This window comes from Notothenia rossii (genome assembly GCF_949606895.1).
Source record: "Notothenia rossii genome assembly, chromosome: 10".
Taxonomy (NCBI): domain Eukaryota; kingdom Metazoa; phylum Chordata; class Actinopteri; order Perciformes; family Nototheniidae; genus Notothenia; species Notothenia rossii.
The window spans coordinates 56,026,140-56,050,669 of NC_136908.1; the positions used below are offsets into that span (position 1 = coordinate 56,026,140).

The following is a 24,530-nucleotide window of genomic DNA, read 5'->3' on the forward strand; positions in this document are numbered from 1 at the left end:
AGCTGCAATTTACCCTCACATGCTCCCTTTACTCACAGTCCTGAGCTGCAACATCATGTACAATTGTTAGAAATTGTTAATTATCCTCTACTCATTCCTCTCATGAAGTACCACAGGGATCTGTCCTGGGGGCTTTTCAAATCATAGAATATCTTTAAACAAAGTTTCAGAAATCTCTGTTTAATACAAGCTGTTTTGAATGAACTTAATTGATAACCATGATGCTTAGGATAGATTCTATTCACTTAAGATATCCCCTGACTTTTCCCCCAGCACCTCAAGCAGGGAAACGTTTCAACTTCTCCTGTGAAATATCTTAACTTCTACTATACAATATTTTATACAGATATTTATTTTACCCAGATTTCAAATCCTACAGATTCACTCACGATGACATGTATGGTTTTGCAGGAAATGGCTAAAGAACCAATGAATGAAATGCCAATCATTTTGCATTCATGTTACCCACAGCATGGATTGTAATAATTTATTATATATGCACTTGAACTGTAAAGCCAAAACCAAAGTCAAAATAAAAACATGGCCAACAAGTTTGAAGGAATAAGTCGTAACGAAAGGATGAAAACTGTATCTCTTTGTTACAATACCAGCATGTTTACTCAAGCTTATAAACCAACTGTTTGCCAATCCTGATCTAGAGAGAGTCACAGTGATATAAGGTTACACAAGGTTACAGAAATCTAACTCTGGAAATGCAAGTCAACATGTGAGATCATCCAAATGAGTGTAGCTGAGTTGAGACGCACAAATGCACACGGGGCTGTGTATCAGTGATTACAATCTGTCACGACAGATTGCAGCACAACAGAGCTTCATTACAAGCTCCTAAAAGGCGATAATTGATACCCAGCTCGTGGGAGAGTCTCTCAAAAGCTCTATTGCAATATGAACAGACAGGAGTCAGCTCCATGTCACAGTGAAGAACCAGTGTTGAAATCAGCCACCTAGCTTGAGTACTCACCCGTCATATTTATCTAGATTGGCATCCGTTTTCAAGTGGTCCCTGGCATGATTGGCTCGCTCTGTAACTATGGAAACAAATTCAATGTGTTTGTCCTTAGATGCATAAGTGGGTATTTTTTGACCTGGTGAGTTGGTTTTCTTGAAGTATCTTTTTAATTATATTTGTTTATCATTTGATATTCCATCTATTCCTCAAAAAACATGTTTTGGATATCATGCCATTCAAATGTTTACATTTTAAGAAATTGTAGTCTTTGTATTAATACCCCAAGCTTCCATAAGTGGGTCAAAAATGACCCACATGCATTTTCTACGGAATCCTGTGGGAAAACGTTTTTTTTCAAAATGTAAAAAAAATGTTTAAAATTATAAATAGTGAAAAATGTAATATAAAATATTTCTAGTGTGAACAAAAATATAATACTAAATATTATACAAGTGATTTTTCTTAACCAAATGACAAAAATGGCATAAAAACACATTATTTTAATACGGGTCCTTTTCGACCCACTTATGGAATAGTGTAGGTCAGTTACTCGTTCATCTAAGGGTTAATACAACTTCAATAAAAGGGAAATGTACAGACAAAGTAAGTCGATTTTGTGTGGCCTGACTTGTATTGAAATACCAGACACTGCATTTTTGAAACATGAATTAACTGGATAAGTCACAAAGATACATTTTCAGAAAAAGGAAAGATACAAAGTCACAAAACAGCCTCATTCAGCAATTGTATATCAGCCCGCAAAATAAGCCTTAGGCCGACAAAAACAACATTACAATCTGTTTTTCAGTCATGTAATATAAAAACAAATACAGCTGCAATTCACAGCCGCTGTAGGAAACCCAGGGTGAATAGTATTCAGTCTGATGGACCATCAATAGCCAGACTATGTGAAGCAGTAGCAAACACTTTTTGAATAATAGATGTGTTTGGATACCCTTGCTTATCAACTATCACAGCTTCCATTAAGGCGCTGGCATGATTAATGGCACTAAAAAGGCAAATCATATCCTTGGAAGCCTCTTCGGTCCCTTCGAGAGGCCACAGTGGCAGTGGAGATCTATACGGCGGGCATCGAGACTGATTTTTTATTTAAATCTTAGGGAAAGCCAGTGATAGGGACCCACCAATCACGTCGGTTGAGATGCAGGCACGGCCAAAGAGTGGGGCCACCTTCTGCTCGTAAATACTCTTCCCACGCTGCTTTCCCCCATACGGATTGATGTACACCAGAAGGCTCTTCGGTCGGTGGGCTGCAAAGTGAGGGAGGGGTGTGAGATATTCATTAAAAAGGCTCAGTATTTACCTTTTTTACAAATGTGTAACTGACAGCAGCTTGATGTAGTTTTCATTAACCAGACACCTTTCCAAGAATGCTCTGTCAAACTGACTTATCCCCAAAACAAGCCGCTCACGAAATAAATGATGTGTCTACCCACTATGGGAGGAGTGTGAAAAAATTCAGAGGTGCTGCATCATTCGCTGATAAACCTACAAAGTGCTGCGACGGAGAATACTAAATGGCTTGTTTATGGCCGTTGAAGAAGACTGCGTTTAAGACAACTAACTGAGGTATGGCAGCTGCTCCAATTAATAATGAATCCATTGGGATCAAGAGTTAAATGAGCACAAAGAAATATAGAGCGCAATATTGTTTGGCAATAAGACAAAAGTTCCATTAGATTACATAAATGGATTGTCAATGGGTGATGTAAAGGTGTACTGTGGAGGAGACTAACACTATTGGACCACACTCAGGCTTCATCTACACGATGAATGTACTGGTAGTTAATTTCCTTGAATTGATTCATCACAAACAGGGCCAAGTTCGCCATTAAAAATGGTTTAAACCATCTTGCACTCGATCTCCACATGATAGTTACACACGAAAACCTCTGGCACGCAATCGTGTATTACCTTGTTCCGTTAAAAGAAAGTGAAATTCCTTACCTCTTCCAAATAATTATGTTTTAAAAATATGTTAACATATAGGACACTCTTTTAATGTTTGCATAACGACCATTTATATTTCATCAGACTATCGGCTATCGCTATTTTCATTCTTTATGCCTCTGCCTGAGAGGTGCTGTCCAGAAAGAGAAATGCAGGTGGGCAACCTCTATTGAAAGTTTTCCCAAAGGGCTCTCCTGAGGGCATTTATACCACTGAAATGAATAAAATATTTGTTATGGACGGTAAAACTTAGCTTCTTTACAGTCCGGTTGAGGTGTAGAAGAACTCATTTAGCAATGAGTCTTGTCTTGAATGCTTTAATAAGCATCCTTTGAAGAATTTCAGTGTTTCCAAGGTTTTCCTTGGGCACTTCAGTAACTTATGTTACATCCTGTAAGGTGGTGTCTCACTGAAGTAGTCTATAAACCCCTCAGAATAAAGATTGTATTGCATGTCCGTTGTGCACAAACCTGACAGCTTCTGAAATTGCTTGAGAGATAAAAAGCCTGATCCTCACAGAACACCTGTCATCAACGTCTGACAGTCCAAACTCAGAACTCAAAACAGCAAGTAGCGATTTCTAAAACCATTAAAAACAATTACTTTTTCCAAATAACGTTACCAATGTTCTAATAGATAAGCTTTTCTTGCAGTTACGTTGGCACTTTGGCTCGGTGTAGTGCAGCTTAATGACGTGTGTACTCATCTTTGTAATCTTCAAAGTACATACCAAGCCAAATTCCATTTACGTGGCATTTTTATGGTAGTAAAGTGATTATGATTAAGTTCCGAGTACATTACCACATCTGCTAGAGAACACCATTTAACAGCACGTACTGAGTAATGCCAGTTGCTCATTGATAACTTTGATCCACTGCTTGCTGAGTGCCTGGTTGGCAGAGTGGAAAGTCACTTCACTGCAGCGCCACTGGTGCTGCCTCGTTCTTCTGACGTAGGAAACTGTAGAGGAACAAAACAGAAGGAAGATGTGAGAAAAACCAGGCAAAAAGATATGCCTTTTTTAAGGGTTGTCAGGGTTGAATGTAAAATGATAGCAATTACCGGAGACATTTCTTTTTTTTTTTGGACGTATATTTGTTTTTACTGTGTCTCCTTTTATTATGTACAGTATGGCTTGTAACCATACAATAACTTAAGATAGGATACGATAGGACCTTATTCATCCCGAAGGAAATTGTTGTACCAGAGTTACAAAAATAGCACATAGCATAATAATAAAACTGTACACTAAAAGTGCAGTAAAAAGGGCAATTAAATATCTACATGAATTTTAATATTTAAATATTAACAGTATTTAGTAGTGCAAAAAAACGTAGTGGCAGATACAGTGCGTAGTTGCACGTAGAACATCATTAATAACAATGATATTGTCACGATTCTCATGTTATGTCACGTTTGTAGTTTTGTATGTTTGGGTTTGTTTTGCTGTTCTGTTCTCCCTGTCATGTTTTCCTCCTTGTGTATTGTCTGGTCCCTCTCCCTGTGTTTTTCCTCCCTGTCGTTAGTTTCCCTGGTGTGTCTAGTTGTCTGATTGTGTTCACCTATGGCCTTGTGTTTCTCCTCCCCTGCCCGGCTGTTTCTCGTCCTGTGATTACCCCTCCCTGTATTTAGTCTTGTCTCTTCCTGTGTTCAGTGTTGGTTCGTCTTTTGTTTGTGACCGAGTTCACCGGTGAGTGTTCTGTTTTGTCCAAGTTATTTTTATATCCTTGAAATAAAGGTGTTATCAGTTTATTCTGCATTTGGGTCCTGCCTGCTTCACTCTACCGTAACAGATATTGCACATGTTGTATAGGAGCAAGTGTTTTGTAATGATGGTAATGATATTTATATTGCACATAGTGTTGGTGTGGAAGTTCTCAGTTCCCTTTACTGAAGGGTGAAGTTATAAAATGCTATTTAAAGAGAATTTAGTTCTAGTATGCCAATCTGTCTGTTGCAGAGATTGATCTGTCGACCTTTCTGTCGGTCCATAACCACTTACCAACACACTATACTTTCAATTTTTTGGACGAAGAATAGAAAAAAGGAGTACCAACAGATGAAAGATGGTTTCACCAAAACAAGGTCCTGATCCTTACAGCAGGTGTGTTTACATCAGCAGAGAGCCAACATGCTGTGTTCAGACTAGACTCAGTGCCCTCTGGTTTTGCAATTGTGCAGACCTGGCTGGAGAATGAGCCCTAGTTTTATCCTTGCAAAACAGGTCAATGTGATGATGTGTGAGTGAGACATGAAGAAGTCAGTTAAGTTAAACAGGGCTCAGTGGGTATTCAGACAAAAAATAGAGTCATATAATATCCAGCTAGGAACATTACTGAAATATTTACATTAAGGAGCGGAAAATCACTCGCTAAGCACTTTGACGGCGAATTCACTCGCTTAGCATTTCAAAGTCAAATTATCACACCAAGCATTCTTTTTATCAGATGGAAAAGTTAACTTTGAGTACTTCAGTGGAAATCTCTTAACGTACCTCGTTTCTAGCAGCGGGGCAGGCGAGTAGACGTTTAGAGTGGGAGCAAAATCCTCCTTTTAATAAGTTACATAATCATGAGGAAAGTGATGGGGAGTGCCTTTGAAGCCAAGTTTCCACCGATCGTGGGAAAGCAGTCATGTCAGGCTCGACTCACTCTAATGCCAGTAAAAGCTCACATTAGGGAGGTAATTTTTAACATTTGGCTGTGATAAATAATGTAAATCCGATCTTGTTTGGATATAATCTAATGGCTCGAAATTATGCATTAGCACATAAATCACTGGCATGCTGCCATCCTAGACCCACTGAGCTAAGCTGTGAGGGACTCTCTTGTTAATGCATTACTTCAGACTGTGGAGCTGTCTACAGGCTTATTTCCAGTGTCATCACTTGTGATGGTGGAGCTGAACACAGGCTTTTGGCACCCTTTCCCACACTGTAACTGTGATGTGGCATTAACCTACTATAGTAAAGGGAAAGCGACACAACTGGCTTCAGGCATGAGGGTTCAGGCATCATATTGAGTATTTCATGAGCAATTACTGAGAAATGGGTCAACCCACAAAAAAACCTGGATCAAACACTTCCCATAATACCACTTGTCATATTCCAAGACATGACAAAACTCCCCCGGGGCCATAGAAGAAATTATACAACTGCTTTCAGAGGCTGAGTATTACTCCCTGTGACAAGCAGATTGACTTTGACTTGTAATATGTGTGGAATATCCCTTTTTAAGTGTGTATATCAGTGTTGGTTTTATACCTGTGAAAGAATGGGGATGCAGCTGGGAGGTCGGCTTTGCTTCCACCCGACTCCTTCTGGTCTCTTTTTTGTCTTGGTCATCATCTTTGGTTTGGACAGCCACTATCTCACACACTTGCAGAGCATGGATGTGTGCTGAAGAGACAGAAAGAAAAAATACATTCAACTGCTTGATGCCCAACAAAATGTTTAATAATATATCGCTATTTGTCGTATTTGCAAACTATCATTCAGATTTTTCAATACCATTAAAGCTGCAGAAATCGATATTTTTACATCAACAATGGGTCACAAAATTGTGTGTAGCCCAAAGTAAAACCACAAAGAATAATCTCCCAACTCTGCAGTTCCCCGCAGCTTTACGGAGCTTGTTTCAGATCATTGTTTTGGTTTTATGCCCCACAAATGTTTATCGTTTTGGTTCAGTCCCACCCAACTCGCCGGCCTGATTTCCAGATGTAGGAGGCAGCTGTTTTAGTGAAAAAGTTCCAATAAACCCACTATATGACTTCTAAGACACAGAAAACAGCTAATAAAGTTGAATATTCAGCTGATGAGCAAGATGGTGGAGACCAATAAAGGAGCAAAAAGTGAGACTAAGTATTGGACTTACATTCATCAGATAAATACTAATATGCTTTGTAAATGCTGGATGTGTAACTAAGCATCCAACAAGTAAAGAAATAAAAGAAAGATCTGGTTTACCCTTTAAAATTATGCCCGCTTTGTCTCTTTGGTTACAAAAGATGACTTTAGAATAGCAGCCTGGCATTCATTCCACAAACAGTAAAATGAGTGGGAGCGTAACACAGAGATATCCCAGGGGAGGAGGTGGGTGGGAGAAACTGCATCTTGTTGTTCTTTTTCGCCCCATGGGAAAAGGATTGAGGCTGCTAGTTTAAAATTACTTAGATGAAACCCTTGCATGTATTGTTCATTCACAGAGTTTGTCGGGTACGGCTCAATGTGGTACGTGCTGGCAGTGAAGAGATGGGTGGGTCAGTTGCCCTAAAAATCTGCCTAAAAAGGATTTAATAGGTATTCATTTACTGTGTTTGAAAGGCAGTTATTGTGAAAAGAAGGGGGATTGTTCAGAAATGGTTCCCTTTCACATCAATAATTGTAATTGAGGTGTTAGTATGACAAATAGTGGTCAAGGGAAATTCAGATGAAGGCAATACATTCTTTTAAGAATCACTAACAACCCATTACATGGATGTAAAATGGTGGAAATCAATGCAAGGAATGTGATGAATGCATATTCTGAACTGGATCTCACAATTTGTCTTTCCCTTGTGAACCATTTTAATTTTTTTACATTACATGTCATTTATTAGACGCTTTTATCCAAAGCAACATTACATTCAATACTGTGGAAAATCCCCACAGGAGCAATTTGGGGTGAAGTGTCTTGCCCAGGGACACAACGACATGCTGACTGGAGTGGGACTCGAACTTGCAATCCAGCACACTACCCACTGAGCCACAACCTCCCCATTTTTAAATCCAGATATCAATACATCTATACTAGAAAATGACAGTATTACTTGTGATGAGTTTAACTGACCTCTTCAACTGCATCACATACTGTACAGGCATTACCTCCCGCAAATGTATTCAGCTGATATGGGGGAATGGAGGGGAGGGAGCCATGACATATTATTTATTTCCTGGGGGAATAGGATTTCATTTCTCTCTCAAATAAAGACGATGTGCCATGCAGGCATGAATAACTTTATGGCCATCAATATTCACACTTTGACAAATAGGAAGAGTTATGGCCGTACTGGTAATAGCTTTATTTCAGAAGAAATGAGAACAAGAAGTTTTATTCCAGTTGCAGTGACTGACATAACTGAGACACTTTTACCATCAGTTCAGTTTCCCCCCCCCCCCCCCCCACCTGAAACACCTCCATTGGACTCTTTTGTTTACTTTAACATATAGACATCACTATATGACACTCTTTCTTCTATTGGTTCACGTTCTAACACATTGTACATGATAGACGTACAATGTCGACAGGCGGGACATCCCTAAGCGGATGACCAATCACAACAGAGCCGGCCAGCTAACCAATCAGAGCAGACTGGGCTCTGGTTTCAGACAGAGGGAGAAAAGAGGCGCTGCAACACAGGCAGTGTGCGAAAAATGAAGACCTTTTTGAACACTAAAGCATGGAAACATGTCACAGTTGAGGCACAAAATACAAATATCTCCCTGAAAATGAGCATAATAGGTCTTCTTTTTCTCTTCTCCTTGGGTAGCCTTCTATATAAGGCCTTTTCACAGAAGATATTTTGACTTTTCATATTAGAAAACAAGTGGGATACTAATGACAGAAGTGTCACAGTAAGCCATGTCAGTGTGACAATGAGTCAGCATGCACAATAGCAGGACCCTTAGAATGAAGTGGCTTAATGGAAGTCAAACACCATCATTTACTTTTTGTTGACAGTTACTTGAAACGTTAAAATGTCTTCTGTTATAAAGTCATACAATGTCTCATTATTGACAATGGGATTAAGGTGTATATGTGACACTACGTCTTACCAAACTGATTATTTTTAATGTCTAGACATCTCCCAACACGTGCCTGAGAATCTGGAAAGAAAAATCCATCAGTGCGATAGTCGAGGTAACTTTTACTTTTATTTTTGTTGTGCAAATGGTTTGACTTATCATTGAGATGTGCTGACAGTGTACTGAGAATGATGTGCCAATGCCAAAAATCATTCCATGCAAGGATTCGCATTTAAGAGAAGCTGATTTTCTTTGGTAAAATGTTACTTTTTGATGGGTAAAAATACTGCACATCAGGGATGAACTAATGATTTTTTTGATTTATATTTGAGATAATTCAACATGAAATCATTTTTGCTGTTTGTTTGACATCCAAGCACCAAACCTGTACCGGATCTCTGCAAAACCATCCAGTGGAATACATTAGAATATGTTATCTCCTGTCTTACATTTACATTTTTGTTACTTTAAGCTCCCTTGGCTTAAGGTGAAATGAAAAATGCATGAACTCTTTTCTGTGTTGGCCTGCTGGGCAAATCAACTTCTGTCAAAGAAACAAGCTAGCATTCATCATTGAGTCAGAACAGGCGGTATCTCTCTCTCTCTCTCTCTCTCTCTCTCTCTCTCTCTCTCTCTCTCTCTCTGGTCTTTTGTACAACTTGGTTAAAATAACCCCAGGAGCAAGCACAAAGTCAACAATCCCAGTGAACTGTGTTAGGGAAGTAACTGGAAACAATAGCTGACATTCCCACATTCTAAGACTGCTCCAGTAACCCTGCCCCCCCTCCCCCCCCACACGCACGCACATGCACACACACACACACACACACACACACACACACACACACACACACACACACACACACACACACACACACACACACACACACACACACACACACACACACACACAAATTCCCTAAACTACATGCCAAGCCCTCGGCCATTCAAGGCAGATCCTCACTGCTCTGCTCTGACATACTTTTGCTCTTTGTGCTCGAAAAGAATCTTAGCACAGGCAGTAAGTCAGTGTACGCTTCCCATTCATGCCACAGGGCTCAGAGTTTACTGTGAGGTCTGCTACCTGCAAAAAAATATGCTATTCAGGAATTGGGAGGCAGGAACGTTTTTTTTTACTAGCTCTGCACTTGGATAGGACAATGAGTTTAAAAGGACATGCCGACACATCACAAATACTCAGACATCAGTGCAACCTAGATATATAGCTAATATTAATATTTTCACTTCAACAATAGTCAAGGAAGTGTTGAGTGACCTGGAGCGCTACGCTTTGTGTTTGTGCTATTCACATTACAGTACAGTACAGTACAGTAAACACTTAAGGCTGCCAAGTGAAATTGATATCAATGTTTTCAAGTTAAACACTTTTAAACTATGCGAGTCATGAAAAAATAATACTTTTATCTCCTGACGTGTCAAAGGTAATGATGGCTTCATGATTAATAAGATTAAAGTCCCTGAGGCATGGCAAAAAAAAACTATTTCAAAACACAAAGTTACTTCTGCTTGGGCCCAATAATTCTAACATTAATTATAAATATTTAGTCAAATTGACTCGAGGATTAGCCTTATATGATAGCTAGCTTTTTACCTACATATAATACTTGTGGGGAAAATCTAACTTTAAATCAATAGTTTAACAAAATGTACTTTCTTTCTTGTTGAGAAATGGTTAGTACGTAGCTAAAGCCGGTAGCTGGTTAGCTTAGCTTAGTTTATCCTAGCATAAAGTGTAGAGGGGGAAAAGCTAGACTTGCACTGTCCTAAAGAACAATCCAGCATAAAGTCACTGCATCTAGCCAGTAAATAGTCCCACAACTAATACCACAATATGTTATTTGTTCGCAATAGCTTTTACCCAACAACAATGTAAAACAACCTGTGAAGTTTTGAATTCAGGCTTCAGGATCCACACATGAAAGGTTCAAGTAGACTGCCTTGGAAATAGGGCCATGTTCAAAGAGACAATCAAATGGGATGAAAACATGGAGCAGCATAGAGGATGATTCCCTAACCCTGACATGGGCAACTATCAATGAGCAAGACATTGCCACATCCTGGCAGTGGCGGTGCTTCGCTCTGCCCATAATGTGAATGTAATCCCTAACTCTGGCATTGTTAGCGCCTTTCTCCAGTGAGCCAGAAACATCCAAGTCCTCGGGGTCCAGGGTGCTACTGGTTTCCATTGTAACCACATGAGATGGATTAACACCTGCACTGATGTGCTAAAGGGCCCAGAAGCAGATTTTTACACAATTGGTGAATTTGCTCTTCACATGACTTTATGCATTGGTGGCTCCTAACTGAATGCAGCTTCTCATGTTGAGTAGGTCTACAGATTATGACCAGTTTAACCAAGGAATTAGTGTTATTCATACTCAGAAGCCTATAGGTTAAATGATACAGAAATTCACAAGAAAACATAATAAACTATAACAATCCAACTTAACGCTGCAAGAGATAACAAATACAAAAATCAATGTGTCGTCTCCATTCAGTCAATGACTGTATCATCGAGTTGCCAAATATTGAAGAGCCTGCCTTTAACGCAAAGCACTTACCAGTGTATTGGTATTATTTCATATTATGAGAAGAACACATTTGTAAAGTTTAAAATCAGTAAAGTGGCCCTTTCTAACTACCTAAAGGGCTTAACATCAGCAGTACTCAGAGGATTGAGAGCCACTGGACTTGGCAATAATTGTACCCTTTAACAAAGGAACAAAGAGGATCTTTCAGTTAATGAAATGGGGCCAAAGAGGTCAGTTAAATGCAGCTCTTTGATTACATTGAAAACAACGTTTGCCCTTTTAATTACTATTGTAACCCAGCCTTTGTGTGTTCTAGCCAAAAGCAGCACTGCTGGTGATTGAAGGTCAGTCTGTATGACGGTGGGTTAGCATCTTTTTCCTGTGACAATGGATGAGAAACCTTAATTGACTTTACTTACAGTACCTTCAAGGGAAAATTCACCCATCATCAAAATACCATTGCCAAGTGTTGGAAATGTCTGCCTTCTCGAGAATAAGATGGCACTTGAGTTGTGGTATTAAATCATTCAAACAATGTATTTTTCTAGGAATTATGACCCGGTTTTTGTGAACAATTTCACATGGGAACCGTATCACTGCCGTGCGAAAGATAGAAATGATGAGTCAAATCACATAGGCTTATGTATTCTAGATTTTGGCTTGAACTCTCCCTTTTAATGTTTGTACCAGTTTAGTGTGAATTTAGAGACTACTTTGTAACTGTATTAACAAGTACCTGCAATTATTAAGGTGCAACCTGTGAAGACTCTATTGGATTGGTGATCTTGCTAACCCCTAAACATATTCGTTTGCTTATCATGCCTTAACATAACGTCAGTAAATGCCTTTTCACACAGCTGATTGCTGACTTTCTCTCATCAGCCCAAAATAAGGATGTGTATGTTGATTTGGAGGTGATCTTACAGGATTTTTAACTCCGTATATCCGATGCATTCACGTATGTGTGCACAAGAGATTTTGTGTCTGCTTGTGTATTATGATATCTGTGACAGCGCAGTGCCTGTCCTCACTTACCTTAAGTCCTCTGACAACAACAAGCTGTCAACATATTCATATTCTGCTGTTGTTCTCTGCACCCCTCCCCTTACACACTGGATCAGTGTGTAATCCCTTTATTGTTACTGAGGTTTGGCATGTGCACAAGCCAGCGCCAGCTTAAGTAAATGCTTGCGTTTTTAGGTGTCCTCGCACTATGTATGTCATTTCTGTTTTTACATGTTGCATTTCAAGAGACATGCAACACGCGTGCAAGAGTGGGGAAAATATTTTTGAGGACTGTCTATGTTGTCCAGTGATGCAACATGTTCTTCCCCCCATGCTGAATAATAGCTACAAATGGGTATGCAAGTGTTTTTCTGCAATATAATTAATTAATTATTATTGAAAAAGACAAATGTCCTACTTTGCAAACGACAGCACTGTACTCTCATACATCCTCACCATCCAGAACATTGATTCATTGTGTAATTGGCAATACAAGTCCGACCTTTCACTCGTATTGACCCCAGCTGCAGGTAAATAAATACAATCTATTTAATGAAAGCTGCTTTATTGCTTCCAGTAATGCAGTATAAACCATAGCGTCCCCAGTCTCCAGCTGTTGTTTTCTGGCAGTGTTTATTTCTCTGTATCTCTCTCCATTCCTCCCTCTGCAGCTGTCTCTCAATGTACCGACAGGGCTGTGCATTGAGCACCCTCTTTAGATTACAAAGCACAGATCTTCCTGCGCACACATGGTAGTTAGCTGTCAGACAAGACGTGGATTTCTCCAAGGAACAATGGGTTTGTTAAGCCAAGGCTAAGGCAAACAGATGGAAAAGAAAGGACAGCAGAGTTGTAAAAGTACAACAGGAGAGCAGGGGTGCAATAGTAGGCCTACTGCTAGATCGCTAATGTACATATACTTAAAGCACCGCTCAATAGGTGTTGCTTCTTTCTATATGAAATGGAAAGATACTTTTTTGCGACCTAAGCTTTCTGTGACAAAGATACAACTTCAGATCAGGCTGAAACATTTTAGCCAATATTTAATAAATAGCTTTAAAGTTGTGCACAGACATTCATGTTTCCCTGAGCAAGAATCCTAATGACCTTTGTGATGCCCTCGCTTTTTCACCAGTGTTTGCCATAGGGTCAAAAATATTTAATTATCGAGTTAAATATCTTAATCACTACTCAATGGATTGGCCCTAATTGATGGACATTCACGGTTCCCAGATCCCAGTGATTATAGAGGCCATCTGGTTTCTCCTCTAAGACTTGTAGTTTAGAGTGAAAGCTTTTGACAATCATAGATGGATTTAACTCAAATTTGAAACAAACATGATTCTTTCCTACAGGATAAACTGTATATTTTTTAATTGCATACTACTTCCCGCAAATCTATTGACATTGTCATTAGCCTCAGCTGTACTTTGTGTCAAGTGTTAATAAGCAAATGTTAGGATGTAAACATGCTAAAATCAGATGGTGATAGTGGTGATTGACATTAGTAATAATGGTGGCAATATGTTTAACAACATGATAGCATAGTCGTGTGAAATGCTAATATTAGCGTGAAGGTCAAAGTCGAACCAAAGTGTGACGGAGATACTAGCATGGCTTTAGTCTCCTTTTCCAACATTTTAGGACTTACCGTAGTCTTCTGCAGTTTTCATAGGTGGATTTTGATATGTGATTTGGTAACAGAGGAAATCTTGTGCTGCTGATACCATATTACAGCCTATCTTGCAACGTTTCCTGTATTGCTATAAATGAATCCCAGACTGTAACACGTTGGATCTGTATCCAGCTTTGTCATATAGGAAAGGAAATATCTAAACCCCCTCTGGCAAAGGCAGATATCCAGGCTTAGAGGGCCTGAGGAAGTACTACTTGCTAAGCATAGTGATTTGCAAAGGGGAGATGCTCTCTAGAGCATATGCAGTGATTTAGTCTAGATTTTCCTCCAAGATGGGAGCATGCATTGTATACTGTAGGAGGAGTGACTCAGGCATAACGTGGACATAGGATTTACTCCAGTCTCAGAGGCAATGCCATCTCAGTGATTGGATTTTATTTGTGTGTGAGAGTGAATCTGTGTGGAAACAACATTCCTGGCTAGGATACCAATGCCTCGGTATATCTACTCAGGACATCTGACTGACAGATGCTCTGATTCGACCAAATCCACTTAAATGTCAAGAGGTAACATCCCTTAATGTTGTATAGAAAAGTATGAAGGCCAGAGAGGTGCTCATATCAATTTATACTGGCATTTATGGCATTTGGGTGTCAAGTTCGATGTGATGTGGAAAAAATTGGCAGACACGAGCAAGACGAAGAGTTGTCAAATTTGAGTCATTCTGAATTTATTTCTATCAGCTAAATACATTTTTACTTAATAATCAAATTACGCTAATGGTACGGAATTATTTCTTAACTTTTTTCTTTTATATTTTGTCACCTTTCTTTCATAAGTGAAAAAAACTAGTACATATACCCTTATATTGCATTATTGATTTGCTGGTGGACTGAACCTGTGACCTAACAACCCTGAGAATTCTAGAAAAAGTGTCTCAATGACATTTCCTTAATTGTCCAGTTGCAACATTTAGGAGTTTCAAATGTATATTAAACAAACAGCGCAAAAACTACACAGAAAGAAAAGTGTGGAAATCTAACCAACAACATTGTGAAGTCTAGAACAATTGTATTTCGTTTTTTGGGTAGGTGCATGCAAATATGTTTACTTTATATTGCAGTCACAAACATCTATGTCTAACCATACTCACTGATTAACTTGATTATAGTGCCTACTAATGATAACCACAACCCTACTCAAAGACTGTGTCCATAAAGATACAAATAATATGCAGCTTGAATTAGCAACCAGTCATTTGATTACCTCTCAAAGAATGTGCCTCCATGGTGTTTGACTTTGGGCTTATCCATAGCGTATCCATTACTGGCAAAGTCCCCTCGTTTGATTCCTAACTCCTGGGTAAACACTTGCCACAGCTATCATTGGTGTAGCTGTGTTGAACATTGACTCAATAAATGGATGTCTTTATGGCAGGTTATTATAGGGCGCTTGATACCACTTTGAGGGAGGTCAATGGCCAGGTTTAAACTGAAGTGTGCCGTGCCAGCTGTAATAACTTCACTCTATATGGTACAGTAATTGCAGACCAGGGAACTCATCGAGATGAACAAACATTAGCCTCAGGAGGTGAAAAGGACATCTGGATTAAGTGAAATTTGTCTGATGCAAAAGGTGGAATGGTACAACATTTCCAGGACGGGTTGAGAACCACAGTTATAGTATAGAGATGATTTAAGGTGCAGGCCATTACTCCAGTGCATGCCGGGACTCCAGCTCATTGCAACTACACTAGCACTTAAGGGTGTGTAGTATTTATGTTCTTAAGAACCACTGATCTCAGACACTAATTTCATAAATCAACATAAAAATGTAACAAATGTGTTGCTAGTTAAAAAATCTGCTATGTGTACATTTGTTGAAATCACCTATGAGAACAGTCACAAGCTGAAACACAACTTATTTTCCTTTTCTTTTGAATGGATGTCCTTTTATTTTTATTTTAGGTATATTATACCCCAACATGCACGGTATGTTTAAACCACATTCTGCCTCTTTTGGCATCAACTTTAAGTGACCAAGTTAAAAAAACTAAATGTTTTGGCTTGGCATTAAAAAGAGGACATTTTGTAGATTTTCTAAAAGGTCACTGGGACAGAAATCTTCTTTCATCAATCTAGTTAACCATGACTAGTATTTGCTTGTAAGAAACAAGGGCCTCCTTATTATTTATGACTGAAAACCCACAGAACTACAGTACTTTCATGACCTGACTGCTGCTCCACAATGATCCTGATAAGCTGCTATACTTTCTTTTTTAATTGGTGACAATGTTTAACTAAGACACATTATTTATATGCTCAGGCAAATTATGTATAGGAGGGATTGATAAACTTAAATACAACTTAACAACATTGTAAAAACATGTTTTATGTCCAAAATGCTTTATTGCGTATAATTATTACAAAGGTATAAACTAATTCACTTCTATGTTGTTCTTACCTGTTTCAGCACTGTTGCTGATGCCAGAGCTTCGTTTTCGGATCCTCTCAGTTTCCTTCCAAGCCAAAACACTGCGGTTTAAAGTAACTTCTACCTGTCTATGCTTATGAAAAAGCTTCGAAAACAGTAGTCTGTCTTGAGTCTCCATAATATCGCTTAAACGTGTCATTAGTTACGCTCTCGTCCGATGATATACCATATTAACTTTGTTACAGCCGCTCCACAGACCGCTGCTCGGAGCCGGATAGTGTTGAGTCAAGTGCGGCTCGGCCCGTGCTGTGATAAGAAGGGTTTTAAGAGAAAGATCGCTTATGAGCAAGATGAATCACTCGATTGCAAAAAGGTGACACTGGCCTACCGCTTTCCTGGGCCATTAGGCTGATAAACAAACAGTCCAAAGTGCAATTACGCTTTTAAATACCTATCTCTTCTGTATTTTTAATGCACTTTACAGCTTTGTATGTCATTGCTCTTAATCATGTATTACCTTCTGTATGATCGTGTATGTTTGTCTGCCCTACTGGCGTGTTTTTCGGTGACAAGGAAGCCCTCCAAAAATCTTGTTGTTTCTTTTGTATAATGACAATAAAGGCTTTGTAAACTTTCTGACAAATATACAATAACATAATGCATGATATTGCTTGCATCTATGTAGTATGTCAGACCTGCATTATGCAACTTATGTTTGCCTTAAAAGGAAATGTGTTTGTTTTAATTTCAACCCACCTTTCATACAGATTTGCAGTGAGCAAGATTAGACAGAAATACATAATCTGATATAAGGAGGAGCAAGAAGATTTAAAGCTTTACAAAAGTTAATATCAAAAAAGGAAATGTTATAGTCCTATAGGCCTATGTAACAAATGGAATAGAGTTTAAATAGACTCTTAATTAAAAAATTCAACAACAAATTACATTTTCATTGAGACTTCAAGTATTTTCTTTAATATTTCTCAATCACACATTGATTCCTTGATCAGCACTGGCTGATACGACTACATCTAACTTTCTGCTGTGTAATAATAGCATTGGAATTATTTACACAACTAATAAGTAAATATAGTAGGAGTTTAAGTTATTTTCTTTCCTTTAAAAAAACCAATGAAATAACACCTCCTCTTAAATTATTTAACAAAAAGAATTCTGCAGAAATTAGACCACTTTTCAACTAACCCCAACACCCCAACAGTTTACTTAAAGTTTGCAGTACCGCGAAAAAGTGACAGAGTGAGAGCTCTTACATTTAATCCTGTGTGCTTCTACACTGTGGGACACTGAATCAGCACATTGCGTAAACATAAGCTCTCGGAATCATGACTCAAAGCAGGAAGGTGATTTCATACTCTTCAGACAGGGATAAGGCAAACACCAGCCTTTACACAAGTGATAGTTAAACTGTGTTGATGTGGGTTTGCCCTACACAGCAACTTTATCTTATTCTATTAGCTGAGTTGGAACTGAGCTGATTAAAGTTGGTCTCTCTTTTGGGTGACTGTGTGTGTAATGGAGGGTGAGAGAAATTAATAAGAATGTAATTAGAGGAGTTATTGCCCAAGTAAATTGTATGCTGCTATCTACTACTTGTATTGAATGTATAATGCATGTTTATGTTGAGCCCAAATGAGAAATGCCCAGACAAATATACTGAGCCATCTAGTGAACGCTGGAGTCATAGTGTAGGCTTAAAACGTTTACACACTTTTATCTCAAGCCTTTAATTTACTGTATATCTACAGCAGATATACATGACCTAACATCCAATACTGCCCTCATTGTTTCAAGATCCCCATTATCTGAACAGGGTAGGGTGCAAGTTCAATTTTAGGATCAGTTTTAGATGATAAATAATACAGGTAGGCCTACATGTTCAAATATGTCCTATCTTTCCATGATAGATTCAAAAAAGTATTTGATTCAACAATAAATAGCATAACAGCCTATGCAATCGCCCATAACAGTTAGATCCATTGATATACTTTCAGAAACAAATCTAGAAACACCACAGCTTTCAAACTTGTGTTTGAATCATGATGTGTCAACACTTGTAGGCCTATACAAACAATTTCTAACAATAGTGCAACTGGGTAAACAATAAAAACACCAGTTTATCCTGTACATATGAACTGCAATGGAAATAGCAGTGTTAAATGATAAGCATTTGTATCTCCCTGCTTGTTGTCCTGATGCTGGTGGTCTCCCTTTTGATTGACACACACACAGATTGTGGTTTCTGTCAACAGAAGAAAAGACAGATGATCACGATGACGTCGCCAGTTTCCCATGCCACCTCACAGCGGATCTCACTTATGATTGGCTCACAGGGAGGAAGTGTCGGTCCAGCCAATCGCAGCAGCGCTTGCTTGCCGATTAGGCACTATCAACATGGCAGCTTTCTGAGTTTTGGAGGAGGGTACCTGGTGTAAATAAACGAATTTCACGTCTTAGAGATAACGACAGCGTTCGTGTGTTTGTGTCTAGGACTGGTTGGGCAATAGAGGGAAAATGTCGACTGACGCAAATAAAAAACAGTTCTGGAAAAGAAACGCAGCGAAGGTTCCTGGCAGGTGAGTGACGTGTTCCCTCCTGTCGGCTAGCTTAGCCTAGCTAGCCTTACTCAACTGACGCTGCACTGTTGAGCTTAAAACGCAACTTTCACTTTCACTGACGGCCCTGCAGTACTGCACAATGTTTGAAAATATCACCTCTTGCAACGTCTCATTGTCTGTGGTAAAGTCTTAGAGACACAGTTTGCCCCTTCCTGGCTTCTGCTAGCTGGCTAGGAGCTAGTTTGCTAACATCGGCTAACAGTTGAGCAATTTAATCAAACCGCAGTCACCTATTTGTAACTAATGATACAGTAACAATTTTATATCAATGAGAAGCTATGGGCTTACAGCAATTCAAAGTCATTTTCGTTACACTTAGTGTATTATAGTATCAACTGTCATTGTTGTTGGTAATGAGAAGCTAACATGGCTATAGCTTGACAGCCAGTTATGAATTAGCTCATTCATTTACATGCTTTCTTCTCTACTTCCTCAGCATTCAACATGTGTATGGTGCACAACACCCACCTTTCGACCCGCTCCTTCATGCTAAGTAAGTTAAATGTACTTTTTTATTGTAGCTAAGTGCCTTGTGATGTTAGTTTGGAAAGATGTTATACTTAAGTTTCTATGTTGATGCTAGCACTTTGCCTTTGTTGCTAAACTACTTGAAATCCTAGCGAAAGTTGACATCATTTGCTTCCGCATTTGTATCTTTTTAACAATGATATAAAGTATTTTTTTTGCATGAAACACTGTTTGCACGCCCTGCAGTAAACGGACACACTGTACATATTTGTTTGAGTAGTTTTATTGTTTTTTTTCCTTCCATTTTTGTGTTTTGCTTTTCTATTCTATATTTATGTTCTTCACTTTTTCTCTTTTTTATTTCCTCTTGTATTTATTGTAGGCATCAAATCACCAAATTCCTTGTAAACGTACTGGGCAACAAACCTCATCGGGTTTCAAATCCTCACTAAAATTGTCTTCCCTTCAGATCATTCTTCATTAATCACATGATGGTTTATGAAAAACATCACATTTATTATTGCCTTTATGACCAACACTAAGGCCCCATTATAGACTGTTATACAAGACCTTTAAGGAAGTGGGTCCCTTGGTAAAAAACAGTACACATAAGCGCAAGTCAGACATACTGGTTTGAAGATCTTATAGCTTTCTTTACTTTTATTTGAACAGTAAAGGGTGTATTGAAAGAAGTATAATTGTCGGTGCTGGTTTTTGGATCTCTTTCTGTTTTCCTCAGAGCTTCCAACAAAACAGGAAACACTGCACAACACATTTTCTGCCCATTGATTTCTTATGAACTTGAAGTTCACTATACAACATTGTTAGAAACATGGCTGCTGTGCCAAAGACCTACAAAACCCCCATCTCATTGCTATTAAAAAGTTAGAGGAAAACACTGGGTAGAATTGAATAATTACGTACTGATGTAGCTTAATAATAGTAATAGCTTTTTTCCTCACTGAGTTGCAAGCTATTATTCTGAGTTGCCTTGTCAGCCAAATGCTTCATGGTAGGCAGTGATGCTGTGTGCACATCTTGGGCTTTTATTTTGAAAAAGAACATGGAACCACTGGTAGACTGAACTGCATCCTGTAGGAAGTGAAGCAACACCTATAGGGAACCAAGATAAAAGCCTATGATGTAATTTATCATCTCATTGTGCAATCAACATATACTTCATAAAAATGTTGAATGAAAATTACAATGAAACAGTGTTTTCTATGGACACCAAACAAGACAACAAGCTGTATAGCTTAGCTACCTAGCCTCTCACAGAAAATAGGAAAATGCTGAGTCATGATTGTTACTGTTAAACATGTCATACTGTCATACATTGTTTTGTACTTTGACAGCTGACAAAGAAAGCAGCTATGAAAACATGAACTGGAGCCTAGCAATAATTCCATGCATGTTCAAATGTGTAAAACATATATAAATCGGGTCTTGCAATATAATTCGAGTGATCTATCGTTCGAATGTATGATCTGTCCTATTATGCTGCGTCTGTGGAAGTGGAGTTACCAGACAGACTAGTTGCTTTCACTTTTAATTTGAATTTATTAGAAGTGTATTTGATTATGTTACATAATGTGTAGATCTAGCATTTCAAATACAAGTTGGAAGGATTCGTATTTCTGGACTACTGGGTACCAGCACAGGGCTAGGGTATGTGAAAATATGGGAGGGGATGCATGTCTGATTTATTATCATAATTTACTTCTGCATTGCAACATTGTTTAACCTTTCCTTTTTCACTTGCACACAAAGACTGACACAGATAGAAAAACATCCTCTTATTCTGTGAACATAAATGTACTTCTTCTGACTGATGTGTTTGAATTCAATGTGCTTGTTTTTGGTTAGCGTAAAATATCAGAGACTTTCTTTCAAATGATGACGGAAGAAAGCTATACCAGACAAGTCTTTATATATAAATGGTTAACCATGTCTTTGAAAGAAATCACAGTCCCCATTTCCCTCTCCAGCCTTGTTCCAGGCTGAATGTAATGCTGCTCTTGAAGCACAAAGACAGCAACTCAGTGAATGTTGTCTTTTGAACCACATTGATTTTTAGGTGTCGGATGTGCTTTTAATTCTAGTTTTTAATATTAATATTGTGTAAATAGAGGTGGTGACAGACTCACTTCATTGTGAGTCTTCTAGGTTTTGCTGATAATTATTTCAAAAGCCAATGCCATCGTGTGTTTTGTGTCAAAATAATTAACTTCTCATATCTGTCTTTTCCCCCCACTTATCTCCCTCCTTTTTCCTTCCACTTACTGACTCTTTGCCACCTCTGTTTCCTTTCGTACACCTTTTTCCTCAATTTCTTTAATCTTATCCTCCGACCCTTATCTTCTCTCTTTTCATTGCCCTGTATCTGCCATGCAGCCTGATTAAAGCTGGCAACAAGCCTCCTCCGGCCACGCCAGGCAAACCCAAGAAGGCTACCACGTTCCAGGAGTTTGAGAGCATCACAAGCGACGCCTGGGATGTCGGGGATGATGATGACGAGTTGCTGGCCATGGCTGCTCAGAACCTTAATATTGAGGTTGTCATGGAGACAGCCAATAAGGTGAACAACTAGATGCAGTCCTCTCAAAAATGTGTTTTTCTTATGTTTGTATCCTCAAAAGTCTCAGACCTTGAATATACTAGAGGGGTGATTCCACATTCCTTTGATGAAGGGGAAGATGTGTGTGCACTTTGCAAAAATCTGAGATTTCAAATGTACCCCAGGTAAACTAAATTAGCTATGTTATGAATGTGATACAGCAAAGTGCAGTCGAGGACGCAGGGAGACGGTCTTAAAAACACCTCAAACACGGTGAACCTATCATAGATAGTGGGAGTTAGCTGTAACATATTGTGAATGTTTTGACAGAAAAAAAGGGAATTTGCAATTTTTCGGATGTAAACCAAGTTTATTGTATGTTTTTAGAAAAGTAACGCTGTGTAAGCCCCTTTATATATACAGTCTATGGTCAGCCCCTGCCAGTTACAAGCTAACAAGCTAACAAACAAAATAAACAATTAAGTGATGCTCAATACATTTACAATTCTGTTACGTTCGCTAATTCCGAATTTCTTGGTAAAAAAGACAACTCAAACATGTCTGATTCTTGCTTTTTTTACGGAGAAAATATACAAGGCACCGAAATGTATCCCTGCGGAGCTCCGGATTTCTAATTTAGGGAAAATGGGTAGTTTGTAGTTTAGCACTACAATATAAGATTGCGTCAGGTTATTTTAAAGTTGTTTTTCTACTTAAGATAGGGCAGTTAAACAATGGCTCACTCAATATATCTGGATCTGATCTGGATACAAATGTCACCTTTGACCCGCTGATCATAAATAATTATGACATTTACAGAATCTCAAATTGCTAATTTATTTAACAGATTACAGAGAACTTCACACTTTTGTTATATTTTATACAGAGTTTCCGTAGTCCTGACTCCAGCGATACATTTCTGTTTTCCATCAACTGAACAGGTCATCGAGAATCACAGCAAACAGCAAGAAAGACAGAGGCAGGATGACGAGACAGAGCTAGAACAAAGAGAAGAGGACCCACAGGAGGATGTGGCAGAGGACGAGGAGGAGGACGAAGAAGAGGAGGAGGACAGCCGGGTGGGGGAAGGAGACGTGACCAGCCCAGAGGTCTCGTTTGCCTCCCAGAGCAGCCCTTACACTGATGGCCGCCTTGTAAAGTCCCAAAGCGAAGCTCCAATTGGGTCACCTAAAGGTTAGTGAGCACCATTTCTCAGTGTCCAAAAAGTTTTCAGGCTCACCTGCACACTAACAGCCACACTGCTTTTACTTTTAGAGCACATTCTTAAACCCTTTTATAACAGAAACATGGTTTTCAGAATGTTTTCAAGAATCTACATTTGAGTTTGGTTATTAATCTTTTATGTGTCTGTACGATAAAAGTAGATTTTATTATTTTATTCTAACTATAAATAGGATGTTTGGCCAATGTGTCCTGTGATATAAGGGTTGAATGTGGTGGGAAAGCCACCATATCCATTTCTGATTAATTGAAAATATTTTATATTCTTTCTAGTGATTTTGTGTATTTATTTGACTGTGGTCTCGACGCTGCTTTGTGTCGACTCAACACATTCAAAGAGTATCAAGTTTCAGCAGGAATGTTCTGTATTCAAAAGACAAAAAAAAAAATGAGCAGAACATATTTGGCAGATGTTATCACTCTGTAAAACAGGGTGACTGATGATGATGATGGGATGATATGCAAATGATAGTTATTTTGAATACTGAGGTTCCTTATGTCATGTCAGCCTACATTGTCATTCTCTGCCATAATCAAAATACACACAAAGCAAAGGAGGGAATACGCACGGGCAGTTTTTCATTATAATCCTTGAGGCGTCTGCTCCTGCCTTTCCCCCTACATTCTTCTACTTTTAAACCACAGCTTCCTAGTTCAAAGAAAAGTGATGATATTCGAAGAAAAATACTGAAATTAAGATATTTTCTAAGGGTTTCCTGTTATCACTCTACCCTTATCCTATATGCTATTGTTATTATCCTTTGCGTGCCTAAGAAAGCCTGTTTCTTGGGTGAAAAGCAGTTGAGAGAAGCAATAAGAACTTTTAAGAATCTTTAAATTGAGATTTCTTAATGACCAACACGGTAAATCAACATAACCAAATAAATATACGTATGTATCTTTTTAAACATTTTGTGGGGTACATTACATGAATTAAAGGTCGATTACACACATTATTGTTCATTATTACTTATTAAATTGAAATGTCTATGATTTGGCCTTTTTGATTTCACAGTTCATTCTATGCCCCTTTTCAGTTTAATCAACAAATCACACCTCTAAAAGAATGTGTCATACCTAGCAACAGGTTCAACAACACCTTCTCAATAATGTACAAGTTTCTATCTCTTCCTCGCTCAAAATAACCCCTTATCTAGGACGTCTTAGTAAATGTATTAAAATGAAGTTAAAAGCTCTCGTCCCCAGATGACAGCAGACAGAGACCTTTCTCTTCCTCTCCTCTTCACTTTGGGTCTGTTTTCCATAAGCACCTTA

At 38.6% G+C, this 24,530-nt stretch overlaps 2 protein-coding genes across 5 annotated transcripts in view; one reads left to right on the forward strand and one right to left on the reverse strand.

The window, feature by feature from the left end:
- The window catches only part of cerk (ceramide kinase), a 35,403-nt gene extending 18,736 nt beyond the window's left edge, over window positions 1-16,667 (reverse strand). For 2 of the 3 annotated variants that reach the window (XM_079652895.1, XM_079652894.1), the window contains exons 1-5: window positions 16,383-16,667; window positions 6,204-6,338; window positions 3,779-3,901; window positions 2,116-2,241; window positions 983-1,049 (exon numbers count right to left, since the gene is read on the reverse strand). In XM_079652895.1, coding sequence (XP_079509021.1) covers window positions 983-1,049; window positions 2,116-2,241; window positions 3,779-3,901; window positions 6,204-6,338; window positions 16,383-16,551 — 620 coding nt within the window. In that variant the 5' untranslated portion in view covers window positions 16,552-16,667. The remainder of the gene's footprint in view (window positions 1-982; window positions 1,050-2,115; window positions 2,242-3,778; window positions 3,902-6,203; window positions 6,339-16,382) is intronic. The other variant, XM_079652896.1, reaches the window with a different exon arrangement.
- A 2,042-nt stretch (window positions 16,668-18,709) lies between these two features.
- Window positions 18,710-24,530, forward strand: part of tbc1d22a (TBC1 domain family, member 22a) — a 116,925-nt gene continuing 111,104 nt past the window's right edge. The window contains exons 1-4 of one of the 2 annotated variants that reach the window (XM_079655729.1): window positions 18,710-18,946; window positions 19,425-19,481; window positions 21,851-22,034; window positions 22,955-23,207. In XM_079655729.1, the coding sequence (XP_079511855.1) occupies window positions 18,885-18,946; window positions 19,425-19,481; window positions 21,851-22,034; window positions 22,955-23,207 (556 nt within the window). In that variant the 5' untranslated portion in view covers window positions 18,710-18,884. The remainder of the gene's footprint in view (window positions 18,947-19,424; window positions 19,482-21,850; window positions 22,035-22,954; window positions 23,208-24,530) is intronic. The other variant, XM_079655728.1, reaches the window with a different exon arrangement.